Source organism: Haliotis rufescens, unplaced genomic scaffold (genome assembly GCF_023055435.1).
Source record: "Haliotis rufescens isolate VD_foot unplaced genomic scaffold, xgHalRufe1.0.p SCAF_10, whole genome shotgun sequence".
In the NCBI taxonomy this organism is placed as follows: domain Eukaryota; kingdom Metazoa; phylum Mollusca; class Gastropoda; order Lepetellida; family Haliotidae; genus Haliotis; species Haliotis rufescens.
The window spans coordinates 30,887,482-30,911,689 of record NW_025963780.1 but is presented as its reverse complement, the minus strand read 5'-3'; the positions used below and the strand labels follow the sequence as shown (position 1 = coordinate 30,911,689).

General features: G+C 41.3%; 1 protein-coding gene across 7 annotated transcripts; it reads right to left on the bottom strand.

Annotated features, from left to right (window-relative positions):
- Positions 1-244: 244 nt before the first annotated feature.
- LOC124135077 (solute carrier family 28 member 3-like) lies at positions 245-23,928 on the bottom strand. Of its 7 annotated transcripts, XM_048389416.1 has the most exons (14): positions 23,630-23,928; positions 20,029-20,137; positions 15,716-15,763; positions 13,191-13,279; positions 11,830-12,248; positions 11,319-11,463; positions 10,401-10,592; positions 9,437-9,598; positions 7,441-7,566; positions 6,386-6,516; positions 5,794-5,962; positions 4,397-4,654; positions 1,861-2,041; positions 245-565 (listed from the first exon to the last, which is right to left on the bottom strand). In XM_048389416.1, exons 4-14 carry the CDS (start codon positions 13,263-13,265, stop codon positions 531-533), a joined length of 1,893 nt encoding a protein of 630 aa, XP_048245373.1. In that variant the 5' UTR covers positions 13,266-13,279; positions 15,716-15,763; positions 20,029-20,137; positions 23,630-23,928; the 3' UTR covers positions 245-530. The 7 variants fall into 7 exon arrangements, with proteins under 7 accessions (XP_048245373.1, XP_048245366.1, XP_048245380.1 ...); XM_048389409.1 differs by lacking the exon at positions 15,716-15,763; XM_048389423.1 differs by lacking the exon at positions 20,029-20,137.
- Positions 23,929-24,208: the final 280 nt, after the last annotated feature.

The window sequence follows — 24,208 nt, the reverse complement described above, 5'->3', positions numbered from 1 at the left end:
AGGTCTTCAGCAGCCCATGTTTGCTGTAAAAGGCGACTATATATGCTTGTCGTAGTAGGCGACTGACGGGATCATGTAGTCTGGTTCGCTGACTTGGTTGATGCATGCCATCGTATCCCAATTGCGTGGGTCGATGCTCATGTTGTCAATCACTGGATTGTCTGCTTCTGACTCGATTAGTCAGCTGGAATATTGATGAGTGCGGCGTTAAACAACCAACCAAACTATAAAGTCTTCTTGCAGGGCAGCCAGGCTTAGGGGCTGTATACTGTTCTCATATACGGTTTCTAAAAGTCCTTAATTGGGCGAAAATACTTAAACATTGATTATTTTAAGAATAAAACATCAGACTCTGATGATGCAATTTGTATTCCTCATTAATGCCGTATTCATGATACGGAAACACACACAGCTATAATCTATTTATTGCAAACAAAGGTGGTGTTCCAAATCTGAAGCTTTTGATAAAATGTGATCTTGAACTGGTTCCTATTGTACCAGCTACAACATAACTGCACTGTTAAAGTTGCTCACGCTGACTGTAAAGACTCATCGTACAGCAAACCTGACAGAAACAGAAAAATATCATTAAACATGAATATGAGTTTATGTTTGTTGGTTAGTTGTTTAACGCCGCACTCAGCAATATTCCAGCTATATGACGGCGGTCTGTAAATAATCGAGTCTGGATCAGACAATCCAGTGACTAATATCACGAGCATCGATCCACGCAATTGGGATCGATGACATGCATCAACCAAGTCAGCGAGCCTGACCACGCGATCCCGTTAGTCGCCTTTTACGACAAGTATAGTCGCCTTTTACGACAAGCATAGTCGCCTTTTACGGCAAGCATGGGTTGGGATACGATGATATGCATCAACCAAATACCGTGAGTCGCCTCTTACGACAAGCATAGTCACCTGTTATGGCAAGCATGTGTTGCTGTAGATCTATTCTAACCCGGAATAAACATGAATGAGTGAATATGGTTTTAAGTCGCATTTAGCAATTTTCCAAACATATGACAGCGGGGGAAAACTATAAATGGGCTTCAGGCAATGTACCACTGTGGGGAATCGAACGCTTTAACCACTATATAAACATGGATTGTCTGGTCCAGACTCGATTATTTACAGACCGCCGTCATGTAGCTGGAATATTGCTGAATGCGGCGTTAAACAACAAGCAAACAAACAACATAAACATGGCCAAATCTCTTTAAATACAAATTGAAAACAAATTTCAATTGATTATACTGACGTTGAGGTTAAAACTTTCGCTCCTCCCGCCGAAGTCTCAAGTTCAAGTTAGATACAGGGATTCAATGTGTCAAGCCCGTTTATGGTGCCACTGCTGCACGCACTCGCAGACTCACTGTAAGAGCTGTTCTATAACATCAAGACACTTCGAGCAGCTTCCCAGGGCGTCGCCATTCGATGTGTGACACACACACACACACACACACACCCACACACACACCCACACCCCTCACCCCATCCCCCCATCCCCCAACGTGCCAGGACACTTTGGTAGTGGGTTCGAATCCCAGATTCGTGGGCTTGTGGGTTGCACCAAATATAAACGTCTTACATTTGTTCGGGCTTTTCTAAGACGTGGTGATACAACTGATATACTGTTTAAACAGTAAACTCACTCACTCACTCTTTAACTCATTCACTCACTCATTACGACTCAAATAGCCGTAAGCGGAAGGATGTAGATATCGTTTGCTTTTCAGACATTGAAAACAATTGTGTAGAAGTTTGAAGCCAAATCATTCGTTTATTCAATCCATTAATGGTACCGAAAATAGACAGAAACCTCACTCACATATTTCACCCACTTCCACTTGCTCACCTGCGATGCATGCTGTCATAAAACAGGCCATCTGCCCAGTCACGTTCGCCCTCAGTACATATTTGGTGATAGTTGTCCTCCGTTTGGGGCAAAGCGCGATCAACGTTCCTATGGCAACACCAATAGCTCCTATATGGTTGAGTCCACATAAGGCATATGTACCAAGCACCTCAGAACGTCTCTGAAACAAAATGATGGAATTATCGCGTATGACTAAAATATACGAATATATAAATATCAACTGATTCACGTCTCATACGACAGGGGGACCAATCAGAATGCGTAATTCTTGATCGTCAAAAATGGCATTATCAAAAGTCTGTCTCATGTGTCAACATTTCACAACTTTTGAGATACAACTGAGCATGCTCTTTCCACGAAGATTCCAAAGACCGTCATGCGTCTTTTGCTCAAAAGCTGTTCGATTAAGGTTACAAGCCTTTTCTAGTAGACATGTGGAGGTCGTTTCTCATTTTACTCATCAGTGGTTGGTTGGTTGGTTGGTTGGTTTGTTGTTTAACGCCGCACTCAGCAATATTCCAGCTATATGACGGCAGTCTGTAAATAATAGAGTCTTGACCAGACAATCCAGTGATTTACATCACGAGCATCGATCCACGCCATCGGGATACGATGACTTGCATCAACCAAGTCAGCGAGACTGAACACCGGATCCCGTCAGTCGCCTCATACGACAAACATAGTCGCCCTTTTACGGCAAGCATGGGTAGCTGAAGACATATTCTACCCCGGATCTCATCCGTGACATATATTGCCGTGTTTTTGTCAGCTGAACAATTGACTTGACTTTGCATGTGTTTGTGATGGGTGCCACAGGTGGGACAGGGTACGCTCACCATTTTATTACCACCGTTTTACCACCGTTTTACCGTGATTCACAAACACGTGCTAATGATATGGTCGGAATCGTACAATCGAAAGAGATTTCATATGAATATAGAAAGGGTTTTGTCGGTATGTAATTACAAAACAAACAACAGAACTGAACAAGAACATTGCTTCCTTACAGTCTGATATGTTCCAGTCTAACACAAGGACGGGTATGAGAAAAAACGTTTTTTTACTGAAAAAAATTTCATATGCCCAATGCATAAAAAATAATGTATGGCACAGTTCATAGGTTCAAATAGAATGACACCTACGCTTATTAATGCTAAATCGCCTACAGATTATGAGAGACTGTAATGGCTTGACAGGATTTTACAGGCCATGATAGTGATTAGTTTAATATCACCGGAAGATTGATTGATTGTTTGTTGTTTAACGCCGCACTAAGCAAAATTACAGCTATATGACGGCGGTCTGTAAATAATCGAGTCGGGACAAGACAATCCAGTGTTTGACATCATGAGCATAGATCCACGCAATTTGGACATTTGATATGTATCAACCAAGTCAGCGAGCCTGTCACCGGAAGATGATAATCTCCTATCTGAAAAAAGGTGATGATCTCCTATATGAATCCTTTAACAATATTTATGTTACAATTGTACAATACCAACTTTGTTGTTTACACAAATATTATATAAAGGTCAGTTTCCACTTGATTGACTGGTGCTTTTATTGTACCGTTACATAGAGAGCAGGTGTCAATGAACCTAGCTACTCACGAGATATTTCATTGCTGAATACTATATTTGGTTGGTTTGGTTGGTTTGTAGTTTAACGCCGCACTCAGCAATATTCCAGCTATATGACGGCGGTCTGTAAATAATCGAGTCTGGACCAGACAATCCAGTGATTGATATCATGAACATCGATCCACGCAACCAAGTCAGCGAGTCTGACCACCCGATCCCGTTAGTCGCCTAGCTTTACGACAAGCCTAGTCACCTTTTACGGCAAGCATGGGTTGCTGAAGACCTACATGTATTTACCCCGGGAATCTTCACGGGTCGCTGAATACTATAAGTAATTAACTTCTATTTTATGCAAGAGAATTGAATATGTAAATGAAAGCTCTAATTTTATTGGTGGGTACCAAAGTAAATTTAGAAAACACCACTCTACATTAGAGATAACAAACTTGTGGTCCCTTTGAGCTCCTTGTCTTCTGTAATAGATTCATATTAGAGTCTATGATTTAATAACACACCACTCGGAAGAAAGGTAAACGTTACTGCGCTTTCGTAGATTTTTAGAAAGCATTCGACATTGTTAATAGGAATAAGTTGTTTTATCTTCTTTTGGAGAACGATTTTCAAGGTACTTCAAAGTCTGTATGATAATGGTAAATCTGCTGTTGTCATTGAGCAGGGAAGATGTGCGTGTCACACTATTTTGAATTACATTTAGCCTTATCGTTTCCTCAACACGTATCAAAGGAGTGCTTGAATCTATGAACGCATGTACAAATGAAGGAATCTGATGCTATGTATAATATTCCAGCACTCTTGTTTGCGGATGAGGTAATATTAGTTCCAGACATACCCGCAGAGACAGTTCCACTTTCTCCATGGTTACGTTATTAAATGGGGTATGGAGGCACATCTACAAGACAGCCCTACAAACTAACCTGAAGAATTCCACCGACCAATGTTACATTGGTTGCGTCCAAAATAACGTTGCCATCTTGCCAGTGCCAGGTGCCATTGTGAACCAGCTGGTACTGCTCGAGATCCTTTCTGTTAAGGACCAGCCTGCCAAACTCCATAAATCCAACAAAAGAATTGGCGAAGATTTTGATGCCCATCAGTTCCCCTATCTTGAAGAGGTCGACCTTGGGGAAGCCCATTATATAGGCCAGAGGATAGAACATATAGGAACAGAGGAGCTGCGGAGGAGAGAACATGGACACGTTTCAATGGAAACATGAATGGGTGTAGCCGCAACACATTCGTAACGCATTGTGAAACTATTTCTGGATGTTTACTTCACAATTGTGAAATTGTTCAAAATTACCGACCTTGCCTACGAGCAACATTCCTGAGGCAAGTGACTTCCTTTCCAATAATATTTAGCTGTTTAGCTCAGACACAAAATCAATAGTGTGCAACAACAAAAAATACTGTGACGTGTTTTTCGACTCAATGCACGACACTAACGTCGACGCACACTCCTTGCAAACGGGAAAACAACGGGTCTCAGTATATTGTCCTGATAGTTCTGTCCACAATATGGAGTGGGGATCGGTCAGTTGGAACCATGTGTTCTAACCCTAAGGAGTTTTGTTTTGTTTGTTTGTTGTTTTATAGCACACAAAGAGACAATACATTATTAACATCATGCGCATCAATCTTCGCAACTTGGAGACGGTGATATCAACCAAGTCACAGAGCCTGACCTGCCAATCCTGTCAGTCGTCTCTTACAACAAACATAAGGCAAACTCATTTAAATCAGATCTAAGTTCTCGCTACCGCTAAACAATGATCTGAAGACATCCCATTAGGGGTCACGTCAGAACGACCTTCATCCGACCAATCAGTGCGTCGCTTACCGGACTATGAAAGTGACAGTCGGAATGTGATTTCTAATCGTGCAATCTCGAAAACTTTAACATTGGGTATTCCGAACGATCGTTATGGGTTTAACGACTGAATCCTTACAATCCAAACCGTCTATTAGCCATTCCATGATGTTTTTTGTTCAGGTTTCAAATTTGTAATCGAGAATTTGATGAAATATGTTTCGAAGCGTAGTTGCCAATTTGAAATTTGTGCCGTAAAGCACGAGAAAGCTGCCTTCTGATTGGTCATTCCATTGGTCGGTCAAAGTTCGCGCAAGGTCGGTCTGACGTGACCCGTAATGGGATGTCCTCAGATCTTTGTTTAGCGGTAGCGAGAACTTAGATCTGATTTTAATGAGATTGAACATAAGGTAAACTAGGCTAGGTGAGACGCCTCAGCGATTTGCCAGGGAACGTCAATGCACTACATCAACCAGCTTTACTATTTCCCCACAATAGACATACCGAAAATGTCACGTGATGCATCCCAACCCTGTCACCAAACCATTGAAGTCCTGTGTCTATAAATTCAATGGCAGCGATGAAGACGATCTGGTTGACAACGACGGTGGACGCCAATGTGATGCCGTCAACTGCGCCGACAGATATAGCTTCTAATACGCTCTGAAATTTTCTGGAAGATGAGTAAGTTCATATCAAAACCCGCTTAGTGACAAAATAGAAGACAGAGTCTTGATTTTGGTCCAGTTTTCAGGTTATTTGTTGAACCTTGCAGGCAATAGGGTTCCAAAGAGGCCTGCATTCATTACATCAGGTGACTATTCGTCCCAGATACACAGTAGACACGTGTATTTACAATTTACTTAGATTTGTGTGCATGAATTTTGGGGTAACATGTTCCTTATGTGGGTTTACAATATATTGTGCCTGACAGTTGATGACATTATGCAATCATGTAAAAACTGAAAATATCCACTTTGTCAGGACACTCGATGGGATAAACAGATTGGGTGACAAATAAATACATCCTCTACTTTATTTACCACACCTTGTGTGTATGCATGGACACTACAGCACATTCCTTATTGCAACTCACGCCATTCTTATATTGTAAGCATCCTCTGGTTGGACCCTTGTCCTTCTTGTCTCCGGCATGGTCAGTTTGGCCATGGCAAGGGCGGCGGGGGCAGACATCACAGACGCTGTGAGAAGGTGGTTGGCCGGGGCCTGCAAGGGAATACTCATAACAGGAAACACAACACAAGAAACCTTTCTGAGCAAGTGATTGAGTGAATATGATTGTTACGCTGCTTTTAGCAATATTCAAGCTGTATCCCTGAGGGGGACACAATAATTGGACTTGTACCCATGTGGGGAATTGAACCCAGGTACTCTGAGGGACACACAACAATTGGACTTTGTACCCATGTGGGGAACTGAACCCGGGTACTTGGCGCAAAGATCGAAGGCCTAAATCACTGGGCTACCCGACCCATTCTGAGCGGTACAACCAATAAACATCAAGGTAGATATTCAGTACATGTCTTTGAACAACCATATCATGTATGTCAAGTTTTGAGGACAACAGGGCTGTTCAGCCTATTTGAGGAATGGGTAATATTCGTGATGTCACTGTGATGATATTTGTTTTGCTTATCAAACAATAGGCAAGCTGAATTAAATTATGTACACAATACATCAATCAATATGTTTTACACAAACAAAACAATGAGGAAGCAACATACACGCAGAAGAGCAAAAGATTAAAGCGGTGATGTCACATCCTGTGAGCTTTCCCATGACATCGAATTTAAAAGTTACTTTCGCTCACGACTGACATAACTGACACAGAAAGTTAATATTACTGTCCAAGATAGCAGTATTGTATTGCACACGCTACTTCTAATCAAGGAACGTAATACACACTGAAAATTGCCAGCGATAGCGACAAGATAGGGAGTCAGACTAGATAGGGGTCTACCAGATGGGAGTGTCAGATTAGATGGAGTAGACTAGAGAGGGGTCTAAGACTAAATGGGGTAGGTCCACCGACAAGGTACGTCATTATCTTCTGTCTAATAAATTATGAAGGCTTGCTCTAATTATATGTATATAGAGAGATAAAGAGATGGATATGGGCATATTACTTACTCCAAAGTTCACAAGCATTCCAAAAACACTTCCAGAAATACTGGCGAATGTTGCCACCATGATGGCATGCATCTCGGATGCAGTCAGTAGTGGCAGGAAGGGTTTAATAGCCATTGGAGCCTCGGACTGAAGTGGGAACATGACAAGAATCACGTAATACATCACTACGTGGTCAACATGTACAAGTGATCATAATGATGACATTTACTGTTAATATAATATATTTTTATCTTCACTTAGTTGAGATCATTTTCATGTGAGTCCACCTACAATGAGGGTTAAGCTGCAGGAAAACGTTAAATGTTGATATACAAGGAGTGCTTGAAAATGGGTAGTTGAAAACTATCACACAATCACACTAGAGTTCGTTGCTACTTAGTTTTCAACATAATTATCCGCAAGGTCCATACATATCTGCCAATGACACCATCTCCGCGTGGATGGCTGTAGAAGTTGGCTCTTTCAATTTGAGATATTTGGTCATCATGATACCAATTTTGTCCATTTTCATCAACAGTTACTGTAGTTTGACCGCCTCCGTGGTCTAGTGGTTAGTCGTCCGCCCGAAAAGTCTGAGATTACATCCCTGGCCGTGTCATACCATAATACGTTAGATGGTACTTGTTGTTACGCTGTCTGGCGCTCGCCATTAAGGGTCTAAAAGAAGGACTGGTCGTCTCGAGTCAGTATACTGTTTCTTTGCAGGATATTCATGTTCAGCTGTGACATGGTATCCCAGTGGGCTAGCACTACAAAATCGGCATTAGTCCGGACCAGTACGAGCGCACACACACGCCCACACACACACACACACACACACACATACGTGGCACGTCGCTATATAAGTGAAATAATCTTGGACGCAACGTGAAAGACCATTTCATTTCACTTCACCTCCTTTCTAGTTAGGCTAAGAACTAGCCACCACGTACAAGGAAGGTTGATGCAGGTTATGCAGGTTATAACCCCCATTCCACTAGGCGACACTCTTCTGCGCTCTACGCGCTCTTAGGGAGCGCCATGGGTCTCCTCATTTTTCGGCTGTCTAGGGGCACTTATGATCTGATGACGATCAGATAGCGCTCCTGTTGCGATCAAATAGCGACTTGAAGACCCTTGATCGTAACCAAACAACCAAAAATGTGGCGATCTTACACGATCAGTTCCCACTCCTTTTTCGATCCATGGCGATCAGGATGCGATCCAATGACGCTCTATTTGCGCTCCGATGGCTATCGTTTCGATCTAATGCGATTTACTTCGATCCGAGAGCGATCGAGGCGACCTATGGAGATCCATTGATACTCAATTAGCGTGTGACCCGATCGCCGAATTTTGGGTCTGATCCTACACAAACTCGTAGGGTTCTGAGTCGGTCATCAGTTCTACGCTTGGTAGTAGAGGGGTAGGTCCTAGTCTTTCGTGGCGATTGGCGGCGCTCTGAGGTGATACGATAGCGCTTTGATTACGACCTTGGCGATCACGTAGCGCTCTGATTACGACCTTGGCGATCACATAGCGCTCTGGTTACGACCTTGGCGATCAAGTAGCGCTCCGATGGCGATCTCGGCGATCAAGTAACGATCTGACAGCATTCTGTGCAGAGTGCCATGGATCTTTGTGCAGGGAAGTCGACAGGCGGCGACCTTGACGATCATGGAGATCAGTTAGAGATCAGATAGCGATCCATTAACACTTTTGGAGATCTTAGAGCTCTATATGGCGATCTATGGCGATGTGTAGAAGTGCCACAAAGCGCCGCTTAGTGGAATGGCGGTATTACCACCTGCAGCAATTACTTACCCATGGTTCAAGGTCATCCGATCGTTTCTAACTTCATTATCAGTTTATTATTAGTTCAAGGGTAAACCTATTATGCCTACAGAACTTAGGACCATGTTAATCCCAACCTTAAAGACATAAAATCGTACGGTTTGGCATTATAGAATGGCGACTGGTTACGTTTCGTGTGATGGTATGCATTGTGTGTACTCACGGGTCCAAGGAACATGTTGAAGGCAGCGTTCACAGATTCAATAGCGCTCGTACCCATACAGAAGTAGAGGAACTTCCCGAAGTTCTTGACGAAAGCTTGGAGCACCCCATAGTGGTACAGCATGTTGACTGTGGAACTCATGAAAATAATCAGTGGCATTGTCTGAAATGATAAAACAATTTTAAAGCGGTGTCACCATTACACTGCTTTTTTTTTTGGGGGGGGGGGGGGGGGGGGATGATGTACATGTAGAATATTTACCATAGGTGCGTGGCAAGAATATGCGATAAATTAGCCTCAGCTTACAGCGTTGTTCATTTAGTTCAGAGATGTCAATGGTGAACCAAGTTTTCTGTCATGATTCACGTTGTTTGAATTTTGAAATGATCATTTGCGTTTCAACGTGTTAAGACGTCTGCCTTTGCAAAAAAAACATTGCTGTTAAGTTCGTTTCATATAGTCGTGTCTTGACGTTAGGACGAGAGTAGTCATCGACAAACAGATGGTCATCGCCACATTGATGTGCAGAAATTGGTCGAAGTGAGTGATGAGTGAGTGAGTTGGGTTAATGGCGCTTTTAACAGTATTCCAGTTATATCACGTCGTGTCAGCTTAATGTTGGAGGAAAGCCCGAAGTGATGCAGTTCTCAGACGTTTACCAGTTCGGTGAAACCAACGAGCACGGGTATGGTGCTGACAAACCTAGAAACATAATCGGGGCGAACCGGGATTCGAACCCACAATCATAGGTTTCTGGCGTGACCAAGGGATGCAACTCTGCACAGCGAATCGCGGCGCCTTGGACGACTGGGCCACCCGTGCCCCCAGGAAGTGATCGGAATGGCTACTGTCCACTACATGTACAGTACATTATTATAATGATGCCATACACCGGCCACCTCGAGGTGCACGTGTCTACAGGAAGAGATGGGGATGGCTGATGTCAGCACAAAGACAAACGCACCACAAATACAAACTGGTGATCTCTGAAGCTGTCCCCAAACACAAATTGAGAGCCTTTGTCTGTGTGCCTCATGTACTCTTCGAGTCTCGCCCCCAGCCAGTTGAAAACACTGTATCCAAATCTGGACCTGAGGATGAACAGCGCAAACAGGAACTGTGTGGTAATCCCCCAAAACACTGCATGCCAGTTTACCTGTAGGAAATGAGAGATTTCTCAATACAGATTGGGATTGCTTTCTGAAATTGCGATTTTAAGTGGTTTGTGCATTTAGATATATTAGCTGATGATCCATTATTAAGTTTGTTAATGAGTGAGGTTTTGGTTATAGAGGTGAATACAATTAAAAATGCATACGACTTCAAACATTTATATAACTGAATTTGATCATGAAGTCTTCATGACTGCTGAGTGAGCTGTGTTTAAAGCTTCAGTTATGTCACGGTGTATCAGCTTAATGCCCCAAAATACCCAAAGTTTAATAGGTCCTAAACGGTTATCAATTATGCGATAAACACGATCATGAGTATGGTGCTGACAAACCAAGAATTATATCATGGCGGATGCAAGATTCGAATCACGATCCTTGGATTCTGGCACGGCTGGGGCAACTATGCACATAGTGTTGTGACGCACTAGAAGACTAGGCCAAACCTCTTTAGGTTTATTAAATGATGTCATTGACATAATTTAATGTATAACCTTATTACCAACTCTCCCCTTGAAGATCAGGGTTAGAAATGGTCTTCAGCAACCCATGCATGTCGTAAGAAGCGACAAATGTGATCGTCTGGTCAGGCTCGCTGACGTGATTGAAGCATGTCATCGTATCCCAGTTGCAAAGATCGAATGTTCATGATGACCGCCGTCATATAGCTGGAATAATATTCAGTGCAGCGTTAAACAACAAACAAATATTACCAGGTCTGGGTGTTTGGAGAACATGTAACCGATACTTATGAAGAAGACCAGTCCTGCGAGGGAGAGGAAGTTCTCTGGACTTGTTTGTAGAATAGTTAGACACAGGTAAGCGATAATAAACCCAAGTATGGACAGGTAAAGGAACCTGAAACAAAAGCACACAAGGGTAGGAAAATCGGATATAACAGATGTAATACAGCTTCTTATCACATAATAATGTAATAATTAAACAGCAAATCACTTCAGGCGCTATTGTTCCATGAGAACCAATTGTCTTTTTGAGTATTAGGTAGATGAGATTTTTTTTTTAAATATAGGATGAATAAGTGTGTGGCTTTATTCATCTCAAAACAATAATAGAGAGTTATCATTTCAAACAGAATTAAAATATTGGGATATGTATAAAAAGGAAAGAATATAAATGTGTTGCACTAAAATAAGAAGTTCCAATAAAATACACTTATAACAAAAAAGTGTATAATTTCCTCTACAAATACGGTATAAATCTCACCATCTTATTCCCTTCCTAACCACGGGCCTTCTCAGCGTCCGGCATCTGCAAACACCTCCAATCTTTTTGAAGATTTTCTCGCTGAAGTTGCTGTACCCAATAATAAACAAAACAAAACACGTCCCCCAGACAAGCCGGATTGAGCCTTCATCTCCAAATGCGTAGTCCATGCAGAACCCAAGGTACACAAGATAGACTATTAATATAACTGACCCTACAACGCGACCGATAATCGTTTTGTGTTGACTCAATTTGTGTAAGATTGCGGCTCTCGTTTTAGCCACCCTTCCTCCACATTTCAAGTAGTACTCTCGAAACTCCTCCTCATCTTCTCTCTCTTCTTCTCTTTCCTCCTCCTCGACCGACAGGTCATCCAAATGTGTCAGAAGTCCATTTTCCTCGAAGTCCGCTTTGTCCCTCTTTATCATTTACAAATGGAGAAATGGATTATGATATAATAGTTGATAAATGTTTTGCTCATGTGGGGAAAATGGTTATTTACCGTTCCATGTTCTTTATTAATAAACCAGCAATATGTTTCTTGTATATACAATATTTTGTAAACCCTGTGTTTGAGTGTTGACAGAATGAATAAAATTGGCAGACCTCCGTTAACAATTTTATTTGCAATACAATGGCATAGATTAATATCCAACAAAAAGAAAGTCGTTAATTTCCATTATGTCGAATTACACACTGTAGACAAATTGAATGTGAACCAATAGTCTTCCGTGAACAGACGAGCCCTGAGGTCCGCTCCAAACAGCGATCATAGCTCTGAGGCGATGATCATAACTCCCACACTTTAACATCGACTTATGACTCTCGGAGTGCTACAGTCTCTTTGTGCAACGAATCCTGATCTGGGTCCACTTGCACAAAGCGATCGTAGCGCTTAGATGATCTTAACTCCCACACTTTAACATCGACTTATGACTCTCGGAGTGCTACAGTCTCTTTGTGCAACGAATCCTGATGTGGGTCCACTTGCACAAAGCGATCGTAGCGCTGAGATGATCTTAACTCCCATACTTTAACATCGACTTATGCCTCTCGGAGTGCTACAGTCTCTTTGTGCAACGAATCCTGATCTGGGTCCACTTGCATAAAGCGATCGTAGCGCTAAGATGATCTTAACTCCCACACTTTAACATCGACTTATGACTCTCGGAGTGCTACAGTCTCTTTGTGCAACGAACCCTGATCTGGGTCCACTTGCACAAAGCGATCTTAGCGCTAGGATGATCTTAACTCCCATACTTTAACATAGGCTTACACTATTCGTAGCGCTAAGATCGCTTTGTGCAAGTGGGCCCTGAACTAACTGAACTTTCATCTTTGAAACATATGACTCTACTCACATCTGACTTTCCAGTCTCTAAAAGAGCAAACACCCCGGTGTCGTCTTTGATTAGTTCCTTCTCACCTGACATCATTCATGCAACGGAACCTGTGACAAAAAAACGACCATAAACCAAAAGAAGTACGACATATCTCTATTTCCTCGTAGAAGTATTCAACCGTCAGATAAAGCAGCTAGATAAGAGGTGTGAATTGGGTTTAATATGGTATACGAGTGTGGCATGGTGTGGGGGAAACAATGGTCTTTGTTTGATGGTCATTTAGAACAATTAAAATATGATCACATAAGAGAACATAATTTGCTGAATCGATAACAGAAGACACCATTCTCCCCCACAAACTAGTTGAGTCTTTAATCTAGCTCTTGTATTAACGCTTCCAAACAGAACCTGCAGATGGAATCGGGCATTTTATGAGGATCAGTCAGTAAATGAGCATCAACTTCAGTTATATTTTGCAAGTAAACGCATTATAAGTTGTGATTACATCTTTTAGGGCAAACTTGAGTCCCTTATAACCTTTGCAGAACACTGTGATGCGCATATTAACGAATGAGTGCGTGAGGTTTAACGCCGTTTTGAACAGTATTGCGGTTCTATAAGGGCGTATCAGCTTGATGTGGGAGGAAACTCAGAGTGTGAATTAGAATTTACCATCACATCGTCAATAGTTCCGCAATATAACGATGAGAACAAGTTAATACGTATACAATTGAGTCTGGAATTGAAAGTTGTATCTAAAAACAAAATTGTCAGACACAATCAATCATAACAATATTTTTTACAACTGTTCAAAACGGGTTATAAGCAAAAGCTATGCCACTTCGCTTGGGATCATGGGGACTTACAGTGTCTCAGCTTTCTGCACAATACCCCATCAAGAATTACTTCATCACTTTAGCTACTGGTGGTTGTGCACAATACTAGCCAATATTAAAAAATTCTAAGCAATGAGTAGACTTAAAACACTGGTTGATGACAGTAAGGGCCAAGTAACAGATTCAGGATGTTTACTGCCGTTCTTGATAGGACCATTCCCGATTAAAGTTTGTCAAAAGTCTGATCAAGATCCTGTGATTCGTGGCGAGAAATTCACAAATCAGATATTGTTCAGGAAGCGTCCCGATTCAGCCGTTTCCAGCCGAATTCGTCCCGATTCTCCCGTTCTCAGTCCGAATCTGATCCGATTTGTATCTTCCGCATGGAAAAAAAGACCGAATCTGTCCCGACAGCGTCACGATTCTCCCGAATGGAATCCGACAAAGATCCGACAGTGACCGGACAGTGAACCGACAAAGACGGTTCGCATTCGGCAACAGTTTGTTGACAAGGGATTCTTTAAAAAATCATTCTAAACGCACCAAATGGTCCATGGTACTTGCTGGATGTCACCGAGTTGAATATTGGTCTCCAAGTACTAGACTAATCGATTGTTGAACATACGCTCCATGGTTTTACAAACTAGTTAATTATATTGGACGGTAATTGGATGGTTCAGTATGATACCAGCCACAGCTTGGTATAGAAATTATGATGGCATTATGCCACGAAGGAGGGAAAATCAAATATATTGAGCAGTGTTTTAGGAGTTTATAATGAATGGTGTAGTGCCATGACCGAGGACAGTATGTAATTCATGGAGTGAAAACATGGATGGAACAAGGTTTTTGTTGATGCCCTGCCTCACCAGGATAGAACAATCTCCTGAAGCCTTATCGAGTGGTAAGAACTGTTTCTTGGAGACAAAAAGCATACGCTTTTAAATATTGAAACATGTGTATTTCATTAAAATTCTTCTTAAGGCCTCTGCAATTCCATTGTGTAATGTTTTGTGGATTTACGGTACCTCGACATGAGATACATCAGGCGAATGCGAGGAAGACTTTGCATCACTCCTATTTGGGTCATGTTGAGATGGAGTCCAGAGGACCAAAGGTGAGATCGCCTTCCTAAAATACCAGCGATACCGTTGGAGATTGCAAACGAATTCAGTTTGATGGGTTTCCTGTCACAAGCTTCAAAAATACAAAACGTGGCCAATAGTGAGATTAGTTGGGGGTAGTTTCGTCAGATGTCCATATGTCTTCATTTCGAGACGACCGCCTCCGTGGTCTTGTGGTAGAGCGTCCGCCCGGAGAGCGGAAGGTCCGGGGTTCGATCCCCGGCCGCGTCACACCAAAAGACGTTAAAAGATGGTACTTGTTGTTACCCTGTCTGGCGCTCGGCATTAAGTGGCTAAAACAAGGACTGGTCGGCTCGGAGTCAGTATACTGTGTCTGAGTGGGGTATTCATGTTGAACTGCGGCATGGTATCTCAGTGAGCTAGCACTATAAATCGGCATCAGTCCGGACTAGTACAAGCAGCCACACAAACACATACACGTACATGCACGTCGCTATATAAGTGCAATAACCTTGGACGCGACGTTAAACCCAATTTCACCTCACCTCACCTCATTTCGAGACAGGGTGTTGGGAAGGCATGTCGCAAAGAGAAAGATTCAGCACCCCTTTTTCCCACCCACCTTTGAGTGTCAAACAAGGACATTTATATGCTGCAGCGGATCTCCAAGCTGCAAAAATAAGAATAAAGGGGTGTCCAGTAAATTTGACAAATTTGAAAACTTAGAGCTATCTACCGATGAAAAGTCAGGCTGGCCCATGACAGTCAGTTGGAGACGTACATAATTCGGAGGTCAGCATCACCAGATTGGCGCATGAGCCTTCTGGGCATAGGGCTCTAAACGAGTTTATAGATTGATACATATAAAATAGACATTTAGAATGAATGAGTTTTAGAAAATCCAAACATGTATGCACACGGCCTGACATGACCAGCCGATTGATAGAATCGGGCCCCTTCTACCACTCGTCTGGGCAAAGCGGTGTATTGGACAAAGGAACATCCGGCCGCGTCATACAAAAAGACGTTATAAATGGTGCTTGTTGTTACCTTCGGCATTAAGGGTCTAAAACAAGGACTATTCGGCTTGGAGTCAGCATACTGTGTCTGAGTGTCAGCATTAACCCTCCGGACTAGTACAAGCAGCCACACACACACACACACGTTCGGGGAAAGATATTAAATGCTTATGGATATTGGTTGTCGCTTATAATTACTTCATCTTCATGGAGTCAGAACGTATGAAGCATCATATCGTTTGTATGTGCCAGTACATTTACACAGAGAAATATCAATTGAAAAATGATGATATGTATACTTGTACAACGCGAAAATATTATTGTGCAGCCTCCTTAACAAATAGTTTTGCTGTCACCCATTCATCACTCCGGCTTTGCATACCCATTTTACTTCCTTGGTAGACCCGTGAAGATTCCGGGGTAGAATAGGTCTTCAGCAACCCATACTTGCCGTAAAAGGCGGCTATGCTTGTCGTAAAAGGCGACTAACGGGATCGAGTGTTCAGGCTCGCTGACTTGGTTGATACATGTCATCGATCCCAATTGCGTAGATCTATGTTCATAATATTAATCACTAGAATGTCTGGCCCAGACTCGATTATTTACAGACCGCCGTCATATAGCTGGAATATTGCTGATTGCGGCGTTAAACAACAAACCAACCAACTATTATCAGACCCATCTTCTACTAAAACATTACATTATGCCGTTGTCTTTAAACACATATACAAAATAAGTATAGTACGTTTTATATACATTTCTAAACAAGTATGGTCTCCTCCGAATTACTGTCAATGAGTGAGTGAGTGAGTGAGTGAGTTGGGTTTAACGCCGCTTTTAACAGTTTTCCAGGTATATCACGGCTTGTCAGCTTAAGTGGGAGGAAAGCCCGAAGTCATGGAGGTCTCAGTCGTTTACCTACGAGCACGGGTATTGTGCTGACAAACCCAGAAACATAATCGGGGCGAACCGGGAATCGAACCCACAGACATAGGTTTCTGGCATGCCCAAGGGACGCAACTCTGCACAGCAAATTGCGGCGCCTTAATCATGTCGGGAATCGAACCCGGGTCTCGGCGTGGCGAGCGAACGCTTTAACCACTAGGCTATCCGACCGCCCCATCAGTTAAAGAAATAGCGTAAAGTATGCAATACACAATTAAGCCAGATTAATTAACCTACCTGAGGTACACATCCTTGCAGGGGGACAGTAACCAGCTGCACGGCGATGATCACTTATAATCTGCTGATCACACGTCATTCCTACTCGACGTGCATCTAATGACGTGGGTGACTAATGGGATAATACAGAATAAGGCACATGTGATGCGGGGCAGTCACACTACTCAATTGGTAGGCGTTAGCACAAAAAACAAACTGTTCAAATGTGTCTCTGCATGTATATACTATGTTATTCATATACACGAATCCTCTGTTATCCATTTACATGAAGCGTTGCAATTAAGGGACACATTCTCACTGGATCATGTTGCTAAATGTTTTGGTTGGGTTAGGGTCCTGTTTTAGGACTGGGAATTATCAACAAGATTGAATTGTCCTCCCACATCATACTTGTTTGTTGTAAACGCCGCAATATTTCAGCTATATGATGGCGGCCTCTAAATAATTGATTCTTGAGACTTTAAAATATGGTACTTTTTGTGACCCTACCTGTCTGTTATGTCTCTTCTTTGCGTGGGATCTGGTGTCCCCTGCCGTGATATTGCTAAAACCATACTCAGTCTTTTTGTGGGTAGAACCGGCGCTTTTTCTAACATAGTATTAAATAAAGCAGGGTTCGTTTCCTGATCATGATTTACAAGTGTGTGTACATACACCAGTATTTTGTTGAAAGGGACTTGTGCTATTTAAGATATTTAAAACATCCTTTTTGGTTTCGAAGCAATTGGTGCTTGTCGAAAGAGGTTTGGTTCATTTCCGGAGCATGATTCATCAGCTGTTTCCTTATGAAAATATATAAAAATGAGTTAAATTTTGCGTCATGATACTAGAAAGAAATACATTTATGTATTTGCGAAACAAAAACATGAGTTTTGAGCAAAGGAAAATATTCTCGCCCATGGGCCAGACCTTTTTCTCGCCCATTTGCGAAATATTTCAATATCGATATAAAATAGTTGAATTAAGTTAAAATGACGAGAAAGACACAATTTTATGGATAACAACTTCTTTAATACTGTGAAAAGCGACGTTTCGGTATAGATCCTTATACCGTTGTCAAGCAGGACTGAATGAGGGACATAGTGCAGAATATATATAGTAGGTGGAGGATTAACAGTAGAGGATAAACAGTAACAACAAAAAGCATACATGAGTGACAGGTGATTATTGTTTGATGAGTTCATAATAGGCGGGTGGAATGAAATAGCCTTAATCTCTGTTGATTGATGGCTTGTGGCGGCGAATGTGGACTGCTTCTGTTAGTTTTCTTTTCGTGAAAAGCCGTAACACAGCCGGAGCAAGATTCAGACGATGACCAAGACGAGCAGCCCCTCCAACCCACTACAGTCACTCACAAGCAAGCTTGTGCTTGTGAAGAGACCTTGATTACATATTACGAGAACACAGGCTATCTGGACAATTTGGAATTATTGTTTAATTCAAACCTAAAAATGTGGTAAAGTTCAAACTTCCATGACAGATTTTTTGAAACGTGTATGTCTTGAATAAAGATTGAGTGGATGTATCTGTTTGCTCTGTCATCTGTCATGAGTTGCATAATTGAAGGGAAGTAACTCTTCCAGTAAGAAGCTGGTTTCAATTATACGGAAATTCGTTTATACGGACGAATTGTGAAATGACGCAAGTGTCCGTATAAACGAGGCACGACTGTATATCATCTGCATACTAGCTGTAGACACAGCAGAGCATTGTATTTTAACTTTGCTGCAATTTTTTAGAGCATGAAACAATAGCTTGTCATTCTATATCATAGAGAAAAACCGAGAAGAGCAGAGGTTATAATGGGGACACTGCAATTATTCTTTATTTATATTGAAAAAAATATTATAAGAACAGATTATTTGGACAATGAAAGTGATGAGTCAAGTGCTAAGATCGCCAATCTGTTGTAACCGTTTAGTGTTGTTTTAACGAAAGCTCGTGCACCACGTGCAACAGCATGCGTATCGGTGCAGTTATTAACAATTTTAAAAGTTGTAATTGTCAGACAATGTTACACAGACCAGTGTCCTTCTGTGCATCTAATATAACAATTAATGTTTAGTGTGATGCAATTTATGTCCATGTTCGTTTGAAATGACAAAGTGACTTATCAGTGCTTGACACCGACTTCTTTCAAGGAAGTCTCTAATTGACGTAATACATATCAAGTCACGTGTGTGTTTCAACTGACTGGTTTCAGGTTGCCTTTGAAAGTTTCTTCAATAAAAATGTACACCCACTGTCTCCCAGTTTTACCTTCGTGCAGTGATTTGCATACGAACGAGACAATCATTTGCATACGAACGAGACAATCATTTGCATACCAACGAGACAATCATTTGCATACCAACGAGACAATCATTTGCATACCAACGAGACAATCATTTGCATACCAACGAGACAATCATTTGCATACCAACGAGACAATCATTTGCATACCAACGAGACAATCATTTGCATACGAACGAGACAATCATTTGCATACGAACGAGACAATCATTTGCATACCAACGAGACAATCATTTGCATACCAACGAGACAATCATTTGCGTGAGTGAGTGTGTTTATGCTTTACGTCACATCGGCAACAATCATTTGCATACAAATGAGACGACTGTCTGGAAGAACCAGTGGCAGAATTTTGAAGGACAATTAGCTTATTACCACAGACAAATTTGATAGGAAATCACTTTTGGGGGGACTATTAATTTGAGATAAATAAACGAATTACCTTCTCACGCTGAAGAGTAATATAAGAAACGCCTGGTCGTTGCCGTGCTTTTACGTAAAATGACCTGCAGTTCCGAAGTGTCCACCCCTCCTTCCATCGAATGCGTCTTCTAGATTTGGTTCCAGGACAAAAACAGAATTGTGGCAAAAAAGTTCAAAATAACCAGGCAAACTTAAAATTACGAGAGACAAAAAATCGAAAATTAGGAGGAAATAATCGAAGTGACGAGAATTTTTTTCTGGAAATATAGAGTTTTTGAAATAAAGTTGAAATAACTTGTACCATGACATTGTGTTCCCGTGTTTTTTTCAGGTGAACAATTGACTTGCCTTTGCATGTGTTTTGTGGTTCTCTGTTTTTTAACGCCGCACTCACCAATATTCCAGCTATATGACGGGGGTCTGTAAATAATACTTGACCGAAGTATTTCTCGTTCTTCAAAATTTCCATAACGAATGGATTGACATAACTGTGGAAAGAGTGCCAAATTTTTTTTTTAAATATTGAGAATCAATATTTTAGCTAGTTCAAACGTAATCACTGTCAATTTGTTAAACAGCTTCCATCTCTCTCAGAGCGATTTCTTACCCCAGTCTTAGATACTTAACTACTAATCTTAGTCCACCTGTTGAAACAGGCCGCTTGCATGCGGTACCGAGAAAACTTAGAACTTATACATCATGTAAATTACCAGCTATTGTCGACGAATTCCGTTAATTTTTTCTTTGTGAGGTATTCATCATCAAGACAGAAATTTGTACATATGTAAATATACTCGAAATATGTAATACATTGCTGTTATGGAGAAATAAAAAGTTCAAAATTCAAATTAAGGGTCACGGTTTAGGGAGGTGGAGGTGTGCGTGCGTTTGTGCTGGTGACTAATTGAGATTAATTGTGTTTTCAGTGGATCGAGGAAAGAAGGCAACATAACACGTTTTTCAACATCCTATTAATAATAAAACCGCAAAACTGGCCATATCCTTGTTGTCAGAAGACATTTGGCGTGTAAACGTTTTAAAGACATCATTTATATAACCGCAAATGAAAGTAACTTTTGTTTCACATTTACAAGCACAAAATTCACATATGTGTCTCTGTTTAGTGTGCGATAATATTATATTCACTGGAATGTCTATTTCCCATTTCGCAACTATGTTCAGAAAACAAGAATATCATTGTTAAAACTTTCGAGAGGAAACATAATAAACTCTTATAATATCGCTCAAACGCTCAGGTACAGCTGTCAGTCAAACCGTCAGTAGTGTGCAATAACCATTCATACAGCGAGGAAGCGACGCGGTGATTTGTTCCGCAACCCTTTCGTGACGTCAAAGGCCGCGGATTCACAAGATAAATCATATAGTACATAGACGCTTTTACCAAGTCTTTATATCAGCCATTGAAACATTTTCACGTTCCCTCCTGCGTTGCGCCGATAGCTTTAGGCTACGTCCCCGATCACACAGTCTCCGTAGATTACAGCACTTTCACTTGGACATTTAAATAAAGCGACAAAACCCTTTCCATATCCAATAGAAATCTGGATTGTACGATTCCAACTATCTCATGAGCATGTGTTTATGAATCAATGTTAAAGAGTAGTGACACCAGGTGTTCCCCAAAAGGTGAGAGTATCCTGTCCCACCGGTGGCACCTGTCACAAACACATGCAAAGGCAAGTCAAATGTTCACTTAAAAAAACACGGGAACATATGGTACAAGTAAAAAATAGGGAATTGCATCGGACGTCATTTTTGGATATGTCGCCCACATGCCGACCATAAAACGAATGTAATGATCTTTGGAGAAATAACTTCCAAAAAAGCTATATCCCAGGACTCACATTTGACCAACACTTAACTCGGTCACCCCATTTTAATAATTGGTCAATTCTCGTCAAAAAGACCTTTACCTCATAATCCATAAGCGGCTCTGATTGGGAGCCGACAAAGACTTCTGAACATATACAAAACACTTATCCAATTTAAACTGGATTATGTTGCTCCGGTATTAAACTCCATTGCAAATTATGCAGAACTTAACTCCATCCAATATAAAGCATTAAAAATAGACCTTAGGACAAGACCTTGCACCACCCTTAATAACCTCTCAAAGAAATACTATCAGGCATAACATCCATCCCATTTGGCAGACAGCAAATCAATCTCAACTGCTGGGCTGGGACACAGCATAACCCCATGAAACAAACAATCTAAAAATAATACCACAACATTAATAAATTATTACTATACACATTCAGCACTAACCCCTCATAAGCCTCATTTCTAACGCACCTCTCAAAGCTTATACACGAACATAACTAGACAATATAACACATGCGCTACGACCAGACAAATACACACAAGAACAAAACAACACCAGAAGCAGACACGTCGTTCCAGACTACTCTCCAAACAAACTCAAAACTAACAAAAGTAGAAAAATCATCACTGACACTCAATTACATTCAACCCGTGATGATCCTGGGTAGAATAGGTCTTCAGCAACCCATGCTTGTCGTAAGAGGCGACTTACGGGATCGGGTGGTCAGGCTCGCTGACTTAGTTGATGCATGTAATCGATCCCAATTGCGTGGATTGATGCTCATGAGGTCAATGGCTGGATTGTCTGGTCCAGACTCGATTATTTACAGACCGCCGTCATATACATGTAGCTGGAACATTGCGGCGTTAAACTACAAACAAACAAATAAACAAACAACCAAACTGGCCCAATCACACCCCACACATGTACATGTATATACACCCGTGAAGATCCGGGGTAGAATAGCTCTTCAGCAACCCATGCTTGTTGTAAAAGGCGACTATGCATGTCGTAAGAGGCGACTTACGGGATCGGGTGGTTTGAGGCATGTCATCGATCGAAGGTGCGCAGATCGATGCTCATGATATCAATCACTGGATTGTCTGGTCCAGACTCGATTATTTACAGACCACCGTCATATAGCTGTAACATTGCGGAGTGTGGCGTAAAACAACCAACCAACCAACCAACCAACCAACCAACATGTATATACAGATTCATGTGTGAACACAAACAAAACAACAGGGCTACGTATGCATGTTACCCAACCAAAATCAGTCCCAAATAAGTCAATTATATAAAGTTTAACTATACACATACTAATACGGCGAAACTTTTGGCAATATCTACTGCCCTTCATCTTATGCAAAAGTCTTAATCACAAAAATGTTCTCATCATTTCGTATTCTTTTATAGGCTGTATCCAACAAAGTTTTAAAAAACCTATTCAAAACCCGCTCGGACCTAATAGATAATATTACTCACTTTTAACTAATTTAATCATCAGATAAAACAACAACTATATGATGGCTATATACACATCCTTGGAAATAACTCAGCTGACTTGGTTGCCAAACAAGCATCCTTAATTCCTCCCACCAACTTAAATTTAGTACCAGCAAGACCGAAATAAAAACTCTAATAAAAAAAAGAACATCAAAATTCGATTTTATTTTTTTTAAATTGTAAATCTTTATGGATAAAATCACATTATGAAAAAAGTTACAAAGTGACAAAATTTCTCCACCTCGACCCGATGAGACAAAATACTTACCCGAATTCATAGAGGCGCCCCAAATTAAATTCCTATGCACCGCAAACACGATAACGTCGTTGCTTTCCGTATATGGTCATTAGACCAAAAATGACGTTTTCTGGACGCTTTCTAACCATTGGTTTTCCATCCAAATAACGTCGTAATTTGACTTCGACGGAGCGATGTTATAATGCTAATCCCGTTTCTTGAGTGACATTGTCAGTCTAGCAGCAGCCTCTACCGTTATTTCTATTTCTCCGCTTTCATTGGTCAGCTCTCGCATTCAGGCTGGAGTTTGGTGCGGTGCTCGTGGTTCTCAGCGGAGAGCTAACTATTACCGTTCTACGCATGCGGATTGTTTTATACCTTGCTCATTTTTTTCCATTCTGTGCATTCCCGATTTCGTGGAGTGTTTAATTTACAGCACGTAGTTGTAACAATTCGCAACTGCTGAAGGCTGTTATGCGCATTTCGCATCAAATAACGTACTGGTAATTTTACTCAAAATTATGAAATTGCAATGCTCAGGAAAGATTAAAGTATAGAAAATAGATATCAATTTTGCAGTGAAATACATCCAACAAATATGCGCACTTA